General features: G+C 42.9%; 1 protein-coding gene across 1 annotated transcript in view; it reads right to left on the minus strand.

Moving 5' to 3' along the window:
• Positions 1–16587, minus strand: part of LOC133210715 (lipoxygenase homology domain-containing protein 1-like) — a 93957-nt gene that overhangs the window by 6534 nt on the left and 70836 nt on the right. Inside the window, exons 26-27 of the mRNA XM_061350375.1 lie at positions 12058–12243; positions 171–341 (exon numbers count right to left, since the gene is read on the minus strand). Coding sequence (XP_061206359.1) covers positions 171–341; positions 12058–12243 — 357 coding nt within the window. The remainder of the gene's footprint in view (positions 1–170; positions 342–12057; positions 12244–16587) is intronic.

A 16587-nucleotide genomic window follows, 5' to 3' on the forward strand; every position in this document is an offset into this window, starting at 1 on the left:
GGTTTTTTTGATCACACTACTGCATTTTTGAAGAGTACCCTAAATAACCCAACCCTTAAACACTTCAACCAAAACCGCCTATTGACGGGAACCCTTACTGAAGGAGTTTGCAGATGTGGTCCTATGGCCTCTGCAGTCCCTCAGCAAACACAAGTCAACTCTAATCTTACCAGTGCGTTCCTTCAGTTCCAGAATGTCATTATTTGCACAAGCCAGTTCCCTTATCAGCTGCCCGTCATCTTCACCTTTAGCTAGCCAGCGATCACACTGGAAGCGAAATGTCTTGTCCATGGCAGAGTCCATCACGTCAACATACTCCAAGTGCCAACCTGGTGCGATTCCTAGTAAAGCAACAGAATAAAAAAGACTTGGATACTTTCACGTATCTTGGGCACAGAGATGAGATCCCGCTCCTCGGTAGCACCCTCCTGGTACTAGAAATCATGGAATCACATACTGGTTTGGGTTGGAAGTAACCTTAAAGGTTATCTAGTCCCAGTCCTCCAATCCTGATGCTACAGGCAGGGACACCTTCCACTGGACTGTTCTGTCACCAAAACTAATGCTGACTTGCTCAAGACCATATGTCACAGAAACTGCTGTTGGTTCTTCCTTCCATTTTAAGAGAAACATGAAAATCTAATTAAAAAAATATATGAATTCATGTTCCATCTAACCTCCACTCCTCCACCATACACACCTGTAACTATTAGACACAGCTGTGTAGGTACCGTTTGTGGTGGTCCCTTCACTTTTTGGAGTGCTAGCTGGCCACAAGCTGTAGGGTTTAGTGTCTTTTCCTATGGGCTGTCTTACCTCCAAACCCTTTCTACTTGGATTTGAAGGTCAGAAGGTAAATTGCAACTTGCTTCTTTGACCCTGCCAGCTAACACATGCAAGGAAATTACTCATGCTATCCTGACTTTGCCAAGCAACCAGGGTGAATCCAGCAGTGCTGGACTGGATAAGAACATAAGACAGACTAAAGCGATGGATGCTCTAGCAGGAGACCACCAAATCACCAAACTTTGCCTTGGGGCCTTCTTAAACCACGACAAGCTCCATTTTTGTTTCCTATTTTACTTTTTCATTTTCCTCAGTGGAGAAGAAACTTGTAAATGAAGAAAAGGGCATTTGTGAATGTTTTCCTGATTTCTTTGTTGAAATACAAGAAGCTCTTGTTGAGGTTGGAGGAGGACAAAAGGTTTTGACAGTTCTACTTAGAAGTCCTGTTATTAGTTAGGCAAAGAAATGTGATGCTCATGATGAAAGATCTTTGTTGGCTTATTTACATCCCAAAGACATTAAACAGCTCTTGCTCTTCCAAGAACTCACTGCCATATGCCTACTTCCTTAGTCTGCAAGTATTAATCTTCTGGAGCCCTGAAATAAAATGATGGCACCTTTCTAGTTTATGTCAGCAAGTTACCCAGTGGACTGACATCCTTCCACACTATGTGTTGGCAAGTCTTTACGAGCCTCACAGCCATTCCTGTTTCATTATTTGAACTTCATTTAAGTTAGGAAATTGCCTGCTATGAAGCACAAACCTCAACCAAAGACACCACTTGCTCCTTACATGTTGGGGGCATGAAGGTGCTGAATCATTTTGGCTGGAAGGGACCTCTGGAGACCATCTAGCTCAACTGCTAGCTTAGAACAGCGTTAGCTAAAGCGGGTTGTTTCAGTCCAGTTTTGAACATCTCCAAGGACTGAGACCCCACAAGCTCTCTGGGCAACCTGTGCCAGTGTTTGATTACTCATGACCAGGAAAAAAAACAACTTTTAAATTATGTTTAAATGGAGTTTCCTGTATTTCAAATAATGCTCATTGCCTCTTGTCCTGTCATCAGGTGCTGGTAAGAAGAGTCTGGCTCCATCTTCTTATTTTCTTTGCTCCCCCATCTGGTATTGGTACATACTGATAAAATCCCCCTGAGCCTTCCCTTCTCCAAGATGAACTGCCCCAGGTAGTTCAGATGTTCCAACATCCCACAACAGGCGCTCCAATTCCTTAATCAATTTTGAAACCCTTCACTGAACCCTCTACAGTACGTTCTTGACCCCTTGAACTGGGAGGAGAAGTGCCATGTGCCAGTGACAAAACCTGTACAAATACCACAGGTCCAGCACCCAGGCAGCAGAGATGAGTGCACTACCAACATGAAGATCTCCTCCAGGCTGCATCAGAAGAACAAGTCTTGAGCATGGTTTTGGGGGTGGGATGGGATGAAGTACCAATTTACTGCCTCCTGGGCAGATCTTATCAAGTTCCCCAGGGCTCCCACCATGCTCTACTTGGAGCAGCTTGCTATTTGGGGCTGTACAGAAATGTATTCTAAGCATGTTGGCAGTGTCAGCTGTTATCCTTTTCAGCATGCTCATTTCCATTTAAGTTTAATGAACATCTCTGCACCATATTCAGGAGGCTGCTCGGCTTCCATCAGAACTTTAGTTGAAACTGTACAGGATGAAAGAAAGAAAACATAATTCTCTAGAGAGAGAGATCAGTGAATGCAGACTGGGATAGAATAAACCTCTGATCCTAGTCCTGCTGCCAGCAGTGAACAGCATGACTTGGACAGGATCACTGCTAAGCATCAGTATCAGAAAGGAGAGTGAATGAGATGCACAAACCCTCCTCCACCTTCTACAGCCTGGTTGAGCATGCGCTTACCAGGAGAGCTGCATCAAAAACCTGCTCTTTTATCACAGCGAGAGGAGGGCCAGACCTCACTTTCCAGCACGTGTTGGAGTTGAGGGAAAACCAAGCACAAAGTGCAGCTTCTCCTGGTGTTCCCTGTGAAAGACGCATTTATCAGCTCTGGGTTATTTAAAGGGCAAGATCTGGGCTATGTCAGGGAATTGACACTGAAAAGACCAACAGTGCGTCCCTTACAGCACAAGGGTACCTGAAGCCAAGGAGCTTAGAAAAAATGTGTTATTGCCCCAAAGCATCCTCCTTTTTGCATTAAAGGAAAAATACCTTTCTCCCCTCTCACTAGAATTGGTCTTTTCCTGTTTTTCTTCCTAATGGTTAACAACTTAAATTAGAACACCTGGAAGCTGTAGAAATATTCCATATCACTTTTAATTTCTCAAGAAAAGTGATGCAGGTGAATGCTCTACTGGCTATGCCCAGGGCAGCACACTTTCCCACTCTGTGTCCCCTGATACCAGGAGCGGTGTCACATCAAGGATTTCACTGCCACAGGATTTAACACCATTTAAAAGCTGATATGGAAATGAAATGGTTGGTTCAAGGCTGAAGAAACTATTGAGGTTTACCAGCCAAGGTATTGTTTTACTCTTGTTTCAGACTGGGAAAAGATAGATTTAATTTCTTTATATATCCATCTGGAAAAAATGCAGAGTCCAGTAACGCACAGTGTAAATGTGAGACTTCCCTTCTGCTGAGCTGGATCTGGGTGCTGAAAGCACATCAGTGAAAGGAAAAGAAACCATGTCTGCAGAATCACTTTTCAGGTATGAAACTTTACATTCAGGATATTACCCTGTTTAGAGCTTCTCTTCCTGTGTGGCTTTAGCAGTGCACTGGGCTCAGAGACATTACAACGTCTATGAAACAGCAGGAAAGGAAACTACATCCTATAAAGATGTAACCCAGAGGCATCAAACCCTCAGCACTAGCTGGTTTATGGAGTAGACAGCAGTGAAGGATTGAGGAAGAGGAGCCAGAAAAGTGGTAGCAGGGTTAGAAGGAACTAACCTAGGTCCTGTCCACTGCTCACACAACCTAAAAGGACCTCTGCAGCGATGGCTCATCAGCCTTTTCCCTGGACACCACTGGATAGTGGATCCTGATCACAGAATCCCAGACTGGTTTGTGTTGTAAGAGACCATAAAACTTATCTAGTTACAACCCCTGCCATGGGCAGAGACACCTTCCACTGGAGCAGCTTGCTCCAAGCCCCTGTGTCCAACCTGGCCTTGAGCACTGCCAGGGATGGGGCAGCCACAGCTTCTCTGGGCACCCTGTGCCAGCGCCTCAGCACCCTCACAGGGAAGAGCTTCTGCCTTATGTTTAATCTAAATCTGCCCTCCTGACTTACCATGAAAGCCACAGCTGCCCCATCATTCAAATTTCAATGTCTGTGGAAGAACCAGGGCAGATCTCTTTGTGTTCCACTGGCACGTCAAACAACAGCATCAGGACAAAGGCTCAGGAGAAAATCAACTGTACAAAGGCCTTGGACAACATGGTGGGCTTTTCTGCAGTGACCCCAGTACAAACTAGGACCATTACATTTGTCTCCATTACTGCTGTGGGGCGGAGGGATAGAAACAGCACATATCTGAGCAGTTTCTGCTTCATTATTCAGTTGTCAGTCTTTATAACAATGTTGCCACCATTGTGCCTTTGTAGAAGATCCCCTGTCATGGTAACAAATGTTCAATGTTCCTAACAAAAGGTACTTCAATCCAGGGCTGTTCTGCTGCCATCAAAATCCCCAACAGCAAACCGGCCCTAATAAAACCTGTGGCTGTGCCATGTAGGCTTCTTAATGGTCCACAGCTGAAAATGACATTTTCAGTAGCATGGAAAACATTTCAAATGTAATTAGAGGAGGAGAAGAGCTTTAGGGAAAACAGAATCATTTTGCTTGCTTGGCTCTGTATAATTTAGTGTCATGAAGGGTATTATCTTCCCCGAGTGTTCTTATGTAAAAGAGCAGTTATTTGTCCCATTTATTCTCCTTTCTCAAAAGGGTCCAAGCTGACATCTGGGGCACAGTGTTCAAGAACCCTCTGTGTATACCTGAAAGGACCGTCTTGACTTTTTACCAGGTGATGATGAAAGTCTGTGCTTTCCTGATACCAGACAGACAGGCTGGATTGTAAGCTCCTTGTCATGTATTTCTGCAGTGATTTGATCAGTCAACTCTGACTTTAGAAGTCGTAGATGTAACATGTAATGACATTACTGCTTCATTTAATCAAAACCTCAACTTTCAGCACTACAAGAGTCCTTTGCCCCTGTTGGGGAACAGCACCTCTTCCCCAGCCTGTTTTGACACCTAAATTATTAAGGTCTTCTAATACATGCAGAAACACGGAAGGATGGGAGAAAAAAAGTGAGATTGAACCGAGTCTGGTGGGTTCACTGATCATCAGGTTCCTGGTCTTTTGCTTTGTGTTACTGAACAGTAACTATTCCTTGCAAAGTGAAGCTGGTGGGGTCAAATCTGTGCTGTCAGAATCACATCCAGGCTTAGATACATGCATGTCCATGGAAGCTAAACCATGTCCACTCTTTGCAGCTGTGGTGTCCTCAACATAAAAGGGACATGGAACTGTTGGAACAAGTTCAGAGGAGAGCCACGAGGATGATCAGGGGGCTGGAGCACCTCCCATATGAATACAGGCTGAGAAAGTTGGGGCTGTTCAGCCTGAAGAAGAGAAGGCTGAGTGGAGACCTCAGAGCAGACTTCCAGTATCTGAAGAGGACTTATAAGGATGCTGGGGAGGGACTCTTCATTAGGGACTGTAGTGATAGGACAAGGGGTAACACAAAATTCTTTACTGTAAGGGTGGTAAGGCACTGGAATGGGTTGCCCAAGGAAATTGTGAATGCTCCATCCCTGGCAGTGTTCAAGGCCAGGTTTGACAGAGCCTTGGGTGGCATGGTTTAATGTGAGGTGTCCCTGCCCATGGCAGGGGGATTGGAACTAAATGATCTTAAGGTCCTTTACAACCCTAACTATACTACGATTCTGTGATTCTATATTCATCAACTTTCTCCTCTATCCTTTTATGTATCTATAGCAGATCTTCTTTGGTTTGGTTTTGCAAGCAGTGGGTACCTGACCAAGGATAATAGCTGTCATTGCTGGTGCTTATGTTCCCATGGGAGTGAATGAAAAATATTTCTCGGGACACTGGCTGCTCAGGGAGCAGTGAAGAATTGTTGCTGCCCGGCCTTTCATAGCCATCAACCAGCTCTGATCAGCCCCTTAATTGCAATATTTTAGTTTCCACATCTTCTGAAACATAAAGTAATGACCACTACAAAAACAGTTCATCAGCCTTGTGTCCTCTGACATTATTTATCCCCTGCCTGGTTAGATGACCATCCATCCCTAACCACTACACCACAAGACATCACCCAGAATATGGTGGGAGCTTTGATAGGAGCATTGGATTGCTAGAAATGGAGTTTTAATTGTGAGGTGTTCAAATCATAGCATCTAGCTGTGCATCAGTACATCTCAAAACACTCTAAAAAGGTGAATTTTTTTTATCCCTAATTTACATAATTGAAAATGAGTTACAGGGATGTGATTTACGCAAGGTCATTCTGCAGGCCAGTAGCAGAATAAAAATAGATTAGTTTTGTGTATCTCTCCTTTAGGATCGTGTTGGTTCACACCACAGCATTTCTCATCAGAGCAGACAGGCAATGCAAAACCTCTCACAACATTCAGCAAAACAAAAGCTTAACACTTGGGACAGTTTTAGAAAATAGGTCCCCTGTCCCTCTTCCTCTGTTGTCTGTGCAACTTACACAGTCCAGGATTTGACTCAAAACCACTCATAAAGTAGTCTCAGACACTACCCCACCCACCCACCCACAGATAAACTACCCCTGTGAAAAAACATTTAACAGGTCAGAGTGAAGATATGGCAGTTTCTCAGATTATATTCTTGTGACTGAAGTATATTTTTGTGTTTTATTGAGACATACTTGGTGCAGAAGCATTTAAGAAGGATGCAATTTTCCTCAGAAGATGCAAAGGAGGCTTGTAGAAAAGAAACGCTTTTATAGAATTGTTGATTCTACAGCTGTATTTGGTCTTTGGGGCTCTTCCACTCTGTAGTGAAGGGTTCTGCAGTTACAGGAAATTGGGAAAAAATGAATGACTGCACAAGGTCAACACTGCAGTCTTCACCTTCTCTCCAAGTCTGTTGTTTTGTTTGCTTACAACTTTCTCTTTTGTTCCTTACTTTATGTCAAATCTGGAGAGTGAGATACTGGCAGTGTCTCCTGCTTCAGCTGTAATGCCTGTAGCACATTTCTGTGATAGGAACGTTGAATGTAAGGAAAAAACTACCACTTCTGAGGGAGGAAGGTACATGGTATATAAGGGCTTTGTGAGTCAGTGCTAGGGTGTGCCCTTACAAAAGACTAAAAAGGCAGATATTTAGGTTTCTTTTAATAATTTATGACCTACAAGTGCCCAAAAGGCTTTAAATCCTGTCTGTGAATTGCACAAATATATCTCTGGAAAGACCATGTGCTACAAGTTCAATGCCTGGACAATTTAAGATCTCGTCTATGATACTGCTCTTTAAACAGGTAGTTCCTTCAAAGAAAGAAAAGGGGTATGCTTTTAATGTTTGTGACTTGGGTCCAGATCAAGAAATTGAAATTAGATACTTTCTCCATTTGAAGAGCCACCCAAAAGGAGTCACTGGGCAGTTATGCTATTTAAAACTCAATTGGACAATGTCACAGCAGTTGGCATAATTGAGAGAAGTGCTCTGTTGAGGCAAAGATGTTGGCCTGATAACCTTGTTATTTACTTCTGTCTTTGCTTCTATACACAAAGAAGTCTGGTTTAACCATACTTAGGCTCTCTCTGGCTCCCCTTGGCTGATGGTAACCAAGATAATCAAGAATTTGAAATTAAGGACTTTAGAAAGACTGCTTATCATCTGGGTTCAAATCTATTCAGGCAGATGAGAGAGCTAAATCCAGATTTCCCATATGTCCTTGGAGATACATCTCTGCAAGGAGAAAAAGGGAAAAAAAAAAAAAAGTTTTTTCTAGGTAAATAATTCCATTACTGAGATACAGAGAAACTTTAAGCCATTATTCCAGAATGCTGATTTAGTCCTTAAACCAGAGAAAAAATTGAGGCCTATATTTAGAAAGCCAGCATTTCTACAGACCTACAGATACTGATCTTGCATAAATGTAGAAGTAAATTAACTGAGATATGAAAAAATACATAATGCCTATCTGAGATCAGGAGATGGGGAGTCTGGAAACGATTTAATTTGCTCAGGGAGCCTAAATATATTAGGTTGAACATCGGTATCTAAAAGCAAATAGGGGCAAGCTAAAAAGATGTGGAGCAAAACTTGAAACTAATTTTCATTTACAGCAATTCATTGTTACCAGACTTTCACTGGTGAGTTCTAAACAGCTAAAAAAACAGGAGCAAGCTCCTGAGAGTTGCAGTTGTGAAGTCTCTAAACTGCCTGCTTTTAAATGAGTGCCGAATCCCTCCCTAATCAATTTTACTGAAGACAGAGGAAATTACTGAAGTCAGAGGGGAGTTCATTCCTCCTTTAGATCTCATAGAAAGATGCCATTCAGCAGTTTTTGTGGGGAAAATGGCATTTAAAAGCATTAAAGTGGGACCGTAAAACTGACATGCTTTTCCAGGTGAGACAAACACAGAGTTTGCTATTTAAAAATGTTCCGACAGCCTTTGGCATTGTAATTACTGCTTCTTCAACTCTCAGTACCCTCCTGCAGTCAAATTTCAGTGAGAAGAGAAACAAAACTGGGATGTGAAATGGGAGCAAAACCACTGCAGCAGAACTTTGTGATGAGGATGGAATGTGGAGCTGGACATCATGTCAAAGTAGCCACATTTGACAAACCATTTAAATGTATTTTGCTCTGAAATGAGGGCAGTTTGGTTGACTTTTGCTGGGACCAGGTGATGTCTGAATGGGAAAAGAAGCCTCGTGATCCTAGTAGTAGTTCTCTGAACTAGTCCTGAACTAGTGCTAAATGCATCTAATGTGAATCAAAATAGGATGATGCTTTCATTGACGGCTGATTACTAAGAATATTAGGAAAAGAGCATCAATAATGTTCCAAGCATTAAGAACATAGGCATTCTTCCACTACTTCAAGGGGGCCTCCAAGAAATAGAGAGAGAGGCTTTTATAAGGGCCTGTAAGGACAAGACAAAGGGGAACGGCTTTAACCTGCCAGAAGGGAGACTGAGATGAGCTCTTAGGCAGAAGCTCTTCCCTGTGAGGGTGCTGAGGCGCTGGCACAGGGTGCCCAGAGAAGCTGTGGCTGCCCCAGCCCTGGCAGTGTTCAAGGCCAGGTTGGACACAGGGGCTTGGAGCAACTTGCTCTAGTGGAGGATGTCTCTGCCCATAGCAGGGTTTGGAACTGGATGAGCTTTAATGTCCCTTCCAACACAAACCAGTCTGTGAGCCTATGATTGTAGCAGCAGGATAGGCCAGTGTGAGGCCGAGTCTTCCACAGATCACTGACAGAAAACTTCAGTTTAAAAAAACCCAAAAACCTAAGGAAAGAATGATTAACATCTGATGCCTGTGAGTAATGGTAAATACAAGCACATTTTTATTTAATACCTAAAGAGCCCCAAGCATCTGACAAAAAACATACACGACCCTCGACCTCTGACCCCGCTACTCCTTTCCAAAAAATACAGCCAGGAATTTCTAACCGGTGGCACAGCCAATTTAAATAAAATATGTAAAGAGAGCAGGCATACATGCAAAAGCTAGCTATAGCCTGGGATCCCAGCAGTAATAAATACTCTACCCACTCAACAAACTGTCATGCTGCATTGTGCAAAGTTTTAGATAGGATATGTCTTTTGCATGACTAATGCAAAAACAATGAAGGCAACATATGTTATGATTTAAAACACAGTTCTTTCTAGGGGGGGCAAACAAGTATATTTTCGTTGAGCAAAACCTGATCATGTTTGTCCAAGGCTTAACCCTGCAGCAAACAAGGTCTGTTAAAAGCTCTATTAACTTTAGTTTATAAATGAAAACCAGCGACAGGACAGTAATATAGAAAGAGTATGAAGTTGCAATGTGTATTCATATTCATATTTCAGGTTCTGGACACATGGTTTACTATTTTAGCAGACTTCTGGTGGCTATCCAGCTAGATGCTCTTAGAGCTCATAGCAAATTCAAACTAATTGAGCCTATTTACTGCTTAGCCTAAGGCTAAACTCTTTCTTCCCTTTGCCTCTAACCAAGAGCATGCTGATAGCCATTACCATAGCACAGCTGCAATGTGGTAACCTCCCAACCTGCCTCAACTTCACCATCAGTGGCATAGAGAATCTGAACCATGATCACTTGTGCAAGAAAAAGGCAGCAAACCAGTCCAGATTAACAGGATTTGCTTGTCACTCAGCAGAGAGCAGACCCATGGAACTCATTGCCACAGGTTGCCGTGGGTGCCAAATGTCTCCTGGAGAGTCTGGACAAGCACTTGAATGAGGAAATACACTGAAAGTTGCTTAATGGACAAAAAGGATAACTAGTTCATGACACGCTTGGAGCTACGCATAGTAAGTTGCAGAGGACTGGGGAAGGATTATACACTCTTGCAGTCCCTCCTCTTTCTTGGGCAGACAGTGATGCTGCTATTGGGAACAGCTGCTGGTCTCAACAGATCCTCATCTGACCAAGTTCTCATCTTCCTGCACTCCAGCCTGTTCACGTGCCTGAGCCCTAAATATCAGCTCTGATGTGGTGGGTGCATTTCATCTTGTTTGCATGACCCACCACTGGGGAGCCACGATGTGACTTGAGGGAAGTGTTCTTTTGTATACATTTAGCTAGTGATGCATTTGGAAATGAATGTGCAAGTCCATATTTATTTCTTCATGCTCTCAGGGCGTCCAAACTACCCTTGCAACTACAGAGATGCCTGTTTGCTGAGCTAAAACTCTAGTACTTGTATAGCCCTTTCTTTATCTTCATCTAAACTGAAGATTCAAAGAAGTGATTTGATGACTAAAATCAGGTAAAAGCAGCACTCTGGCTGCATTCAGCACGGTCTGTATAACGTGGTATTACAGAGGTTAAGCAACTAAATTGTCCTGCATTGTGAGAGTGATAAATGGGATCAAAGTTTGCAACAGCTGGGAATAAACAATCATGTTAGGTGGATGGGGTTTTTTCCTATATTTCATAATAGACAGAAGCTACAATAAGATTTCCTTTCTTTTTACTTTTTACTGTTTTAAATAAAAACAAGGGGACGAACTTCCAGTGGGGAAGTCTGACCCAGAGGTGGTATCTTCCATTAATGTTGCATGAGATGCAGCCTTCCACCATCTGCTGTGACTTGCAGAGGTCAAGAAGATGATGGCCAGAATCTATTCATCCTGACATATAACCCCTGCCCAGCCACAAACCAGCTGTCTCAGTACAACCAGACAACAACTGGCTAGTCCTGCTGCCATTCCTCCCAGGACTTTGATAAATACTACTGCCAAAATTGCCTTGTTAACATTGAACCAAGTGGGTCTGTGAGAGCTATAAAGCTTCACTTCTGGGCTGCAGAAAGGGCCTGCCACTAGCAAGCAAGTCACTGTTAATCTTGTTTAGATGGAGATGGAATGAGATGTCATCACAGCAAGTGAATGATGCATTTGTTGCAAGATGCTGCTTGGTGCCTGAATAACAACACCAATGGCTATGATGGTAGTATCAAGTGCTGCTGTTTGTGAAACCCATCAGGGTGTCCAGCAGCAAGGAAATGTCAGAATCTCTCTTGGCAGGGCAATGCAAGCTCACCAGCTGATAAAGTGATTTTGATAAACAGAGACTCAGATCTTTATTTCTAACTTCTAAAGCCCAGTATGTTATGCCAGGCTGCAATGCCCCATGTGTTGGTGTCATGCTAATAGTACTAAATTGCTTAAGAAGTGCCATACCAGCCTGTGAAAAAAAGGTATTGCACTAAAAGAGCCAGAAAATGGCTTTGTTTTGAACAACCTGTCATCCGTACTGCTGCAGTGGCTATAAGCTCAGACTGAAGTTGTGGACCCATTAGGGAAGACACATCAGACCACATTACACCACATAAGACCACATCAGCATGAAGGAAGAAGGTCCCTTCTATAACAGGGTGTGTCTAGACAGGCAAGCTAAGACACAGGATCCAGGTAAAATCTTTGAGATTACCTAGCTTGCATCAGAGTTCCCTCAGCCTGCCCCATGTCCACAGAGGAGGTACTTCGATTTAAAACATTGTCCTGACCTCTCCTGCCCCCAAGTCACTGCCCTGACCTTTGTTGTCGTGCCAGATCCGCACTTTGCAGAGATCTCCCAGGCTCAGCATGTCCGAGAAGCTGAATTCGTCCATCTGGTTCCTTTCAAACTTGTTAGACTTGTTGGACTCCTTCAGAGACAGGGTCCCACTGTCCCCGTTCTCCCCAAACAGGATCAAGGACACGTTGGCATCAGTACCTGCTCCTGGAAGAAGAGAGCAAGGCACATGGTCAGCAGCTAGCCTGACATATAAACCAGCCCCTAGATGATGGAAATGGAGGCAGCAAAAGCAGGCTGGAAGAGGCTGCAGGGCTGATCAGGTTTGTCTGGTCACAGTCAATGAATTTCACTGAATTTGTGCAGGATCCTGCAAGGAGTACACCCCATGGTAGCTAACAAGCCAGCCCTTCCAGCCCATCCCTCAAATACAGCTGGAATGCTTCCCTCTTCGTTCAGGGTATGGTGACCATGATGGTTAGCAGTAGTAATAGGAAGGAGGAGTATCTGCTCCTGATGGAGCACTATGTATCTCATTGCTTTGCAGGGGATGTCAGTGTTGTCACTCCAATTTTTCCAAGTTAGCTTGGGAAGCAAAGTGAGTAACCCAGCAATCTATGGAAGCATTAAAGAACATATTTTAATGTTTCTGTCTTCAAAGTGTTAGTACATGTTGTCCTTCCAACTCGGTCACAATCCCTTTTCCACATTGTGGTCCCGCAGCCTCCTCCAAGCTGTTCTGTTTCACCCAGGACACTTCCCATTGAGTCTAGTGTCGTATTGCTCTCCCTGTGTTGCACAACACAGGGCTTTGAAAGCAAAGCACAGATCATCAGCCAAACCACTACAGCATTTTGTGGACCAGCTTTTTATCTCCATAGGTCTTCCTTCTACATTCTGGTTTCTCAAAATATTGCCCATGCTGCATTTAATGGAAAAAAAATCTGTTTCTCTCACTAGTTGCCTCCACCAACTCCTACTTTTTCTTGTGTATGTATTAGAAAAAGAGCAATTTCTAGGGTGATCTTTATTACCTGAAATTGACTGCCGTATGCCCATTACTGTCCATATTTTGCCACAAAGAACAGCTATGCTGTCAATTTCCATAGAATCATAGAACGGCTCTGGTCAGAAAGGACCTTACAGATCATTTCGTTTCAAACCCCTGCCGTGCATTTTCTGACTTTTGGAAAGTTTAGGGCCAATACATCACCTGCAGTAACTTTACAAACATTTTAGCTTAAAGTGCTACAACACTTCACCTGGCACTATTGATAATTTGACCAAAATTATTGTTTTTTGTTTTTTGATGCCATATTTTGATGCCATAAGTAAAAAAGCAGATTAATAGAAAGTAATTTTGTTCCACATGGGAAGACATTCATTGCTGTCTGAGAACCAGAGCCCTTAAATTTTGGGAAAATAAACATAAGACCATGAAGCTCAAATACCTCTTATAAAGTCAGCTTCTGCTGCTGCTGGTTAGGCACCCCAGCTTTGAAAACTAACCTCCTGCCTAGCCATTCCTTATGCAAGAGTATCGTAAATCCACTTTGGCCCACATGGGCCGTGTTTCCCACAGCTCCATTCACAACACAATGCAAAGACAAAGTTGAGGGCACTTAAAACTTCTTGAGAAAGCTACTGCTTCTTCAGAGTAATTATTTGAATACAGAAACTGGGAAGAAATCACAACTCTTCTTATAGCAGGACTGAAAAAAAAATACTAAAAGGAAAATAAAATAGAAAAAAAAAAGTTATACAGACAAAAGGCAAAGCAACATGTGGCGCCCATGTGAAAAAACTGTTTATGTTAAACTGGTGCTAGTTTTCAGCAGTTTCCTGAGAGGGACTCAAGAAGGAAGAGAAAGCATCAGGGATTCAGGCAGTCCATTTGCTAGTACCTTTTATGACTCTAAAGCTTGCTGAGGTGGGGAAAAAAGCAAACCAAAGTCCATTTCCTTACAAGGAGCAGCCTCACAATTAATGCAAGGTCTCAAAAAGCACAGAACCAACTGTTTATCAAGACCACCCCTGCAGGAAGAAGCCTATGAAGGCCTCATGCTGTGACTTTTACTTCACAAACAATTAAGAAGGAGACAGGAATGAAAAGAACAGATATTTCTGAATCAATATACATTTCACCTATCTGGATGTCTGATTTTTTTCTGCTGTTGTTGCAAATTCCAAGAACCTGTCAGGCACATTTAGGAACTGCAACAAATTTGGCGCATGAAGAGATGAAGGTACTATGGTTGCACAAGCTTTAAACAGCAATGAGTGCAATAGCTCATGGGTCAATACTGGGGTCTGCAGCACTGAACTTTGTCATCGACACCCTAAGCAATGACAGAGTGCATCCTCAGCAGACTTCCAGTCTGGGGGAGTGACTGACATGCTGAATGGCAGAATTCCAACCTAGATGGACCTTGAGAAACTTGAGGACTGGGCAAGCAGAAATCTCAGGAAGTCTTTCAAGGTGAAATATAAAGTCCTGCATCCAGGGTGGAATAAATGCCGCACGTGTATGTGCTGGGGAGTTGGAGATGACACAAAGGTTATAGCAGGAATACTCATACAGAGGTTGAATCTGAGCTAACACCAAGTTCTCAGTGGTTAGTGCAAACTATATATTGGGCTCCATCAGGAAATGCTGAAGGGAATGAAACCTCCTTTGTTCAGTACTGAGGAGGCCATACTTAGGCCATGCCACTAATTTAAATTTCTGTGTCATGTCAAGACACTGGGGAGGGCTCAACAGATGGTTTTCAAGATGGACAGGAACTGGGGCACATGACCATGAGGATAAGCCAAGAGAGATGAGCTGGGGAAGGTGAAAAGGGCCCTTTGACCACATGGAAGGATAGTGATAATGATGACAGGGTCATGTACTTTGGGGATGTCAAACCATACCCCAAGAAGCGACAGCCACAAGTTGCTGGGGAAGTTGAGACTGTGCACCAGGAATAAAATGTTTATCATGAGAATGGTTCAGGTTTGGATCAGGTGCCTGGGGAGGCGGTGGCATCACCATCCCTGGAGATGCCCATAATTCGAAGCAGAACTGACTTGACCTAGTCCTGGCAACCGTCCTTTGAGCAGTAAAATGGGCAAAATAACAACCTCCAGAGGCCCCTTTCAACAAAAGATCTATGATTTTATTATTCTTATTGAAGAGGTGCATAATTTTTAAACAAAGTCTGGGCTTGAGTCAGCCTTCTGAGGTCAAAGAACATCCTTCTTTTGACTTAAGCAAGGCTTGGATAAAGCACTAAGAACTGACACCAACTGTCTAAATTTATGTAATTTGTAGGCTATAGCTGAGCTGTCAACATACTAATTAACCTTATAACAGCAAAGATAAAACCCTTCTGGTTCATTAGTGCTTGGAAAATGAGAAAGTTGTATCTATTCTTTCTCCATGTAGTTGCATTACAGTGCACATGCCTGCATATAGAATACAGGAAGTTTGTGTAAATCAAAATTAACCAGCAAGGACATTTTTGTGCCATGGAGAGAGATATCAGGAGGTCTGTCTCTATTGCAGCTGTGTCTGTGGGTCACACCTTGAAGAAAATAATATTATGCTTTACATCCCTTGTAAGATCAAAAATAGGTCAAGATCTTGGTTTTAACCACAGTTGTGTCTGCTGCAACAACCTCTTCTCCCCATATCCATGTGTACTCAGAGCTGCCTTCTGAGCTACTTCTGGGGGCCTCTGGATTTGACCTTTGGAAGAGAGGAGGTTTGATCACTGCAGGAGAGGAGCTTTCCCTTGGTGAAACAGGTATGTTACATGATCACCCAAGCTAAAAGGCTTCTGGAAAGCCAAACAATGACTCCAAGATTTCTTTGAGGAAAAAGTAAACTGAGACTGTTGTTGAATATGTGTGTATGATAGGGAGGAAATGGTTGATGTTTTCTAGTTTGCTGCAGGACATTTTTTGTGGGATTCGTTTTCCCAGACTTTAGCTATCTAACCTAACTTAATTGTGTTGGCTTTGTCTGAATCTGATGAAGGGACACTGACAGAGACCCTCCAGAGGATGATCCAGACCACTCATAAAGATTTCTCTCCTGGATGAATTCACCACACAGTCTAGACTAGAAGATACTAAAAGCAAAAGTAGGATTTTTTGGAGGGTGACAAATATTTGAGGTTAATTTTCTTCTTTTTTTCCACTTTCTTTTTTGTCTCAGTGCCTCTGGTGCACTGAAAAGTTGAAAGCTATTGCAGAGACACACTTTAAACCTAGAAATAAACACATCTGATTCTATTCATTGTGGAGCATTGCTGTCCTGAGACAACGTCAGTGTGTCAGGAGACATGTTCAAACTAACAGTCAAGGATAAAATGCGTTTCTTCCTAAACTGGTCTAACCAGGAGCATGGACTAAATGATCAGAGGAGAGATGGTTCATGACTTGTGTCCTCTTTCGATAAGCTGTATGAGGTTCAGCATTACGTCAGTGCTCTGTGTGATCTAATCATAAACAGACTCTCTCAAAACTGCTTTTTCCTACTGGTTGTTTCTGCTTGTAATGAAATAA

The sequence above is a fragment of the Neopsephotus bourkii genome, unplaced genomic scaffold, assembly GCF_033783945.1.
Source record: "Neopsephotus bourkii isolate Nb327-2 ecotype Australia unplaced genomic scaffold, CSIRO-AGI_Nbou_v1 NB_484, whole genome shotgun sequence".
NCBI lineage: Eukaryota > Metazoa > Chordata > Aves > Psittaciformes > Psittacidae > Neopsephotus > Neopsephotus bourkii.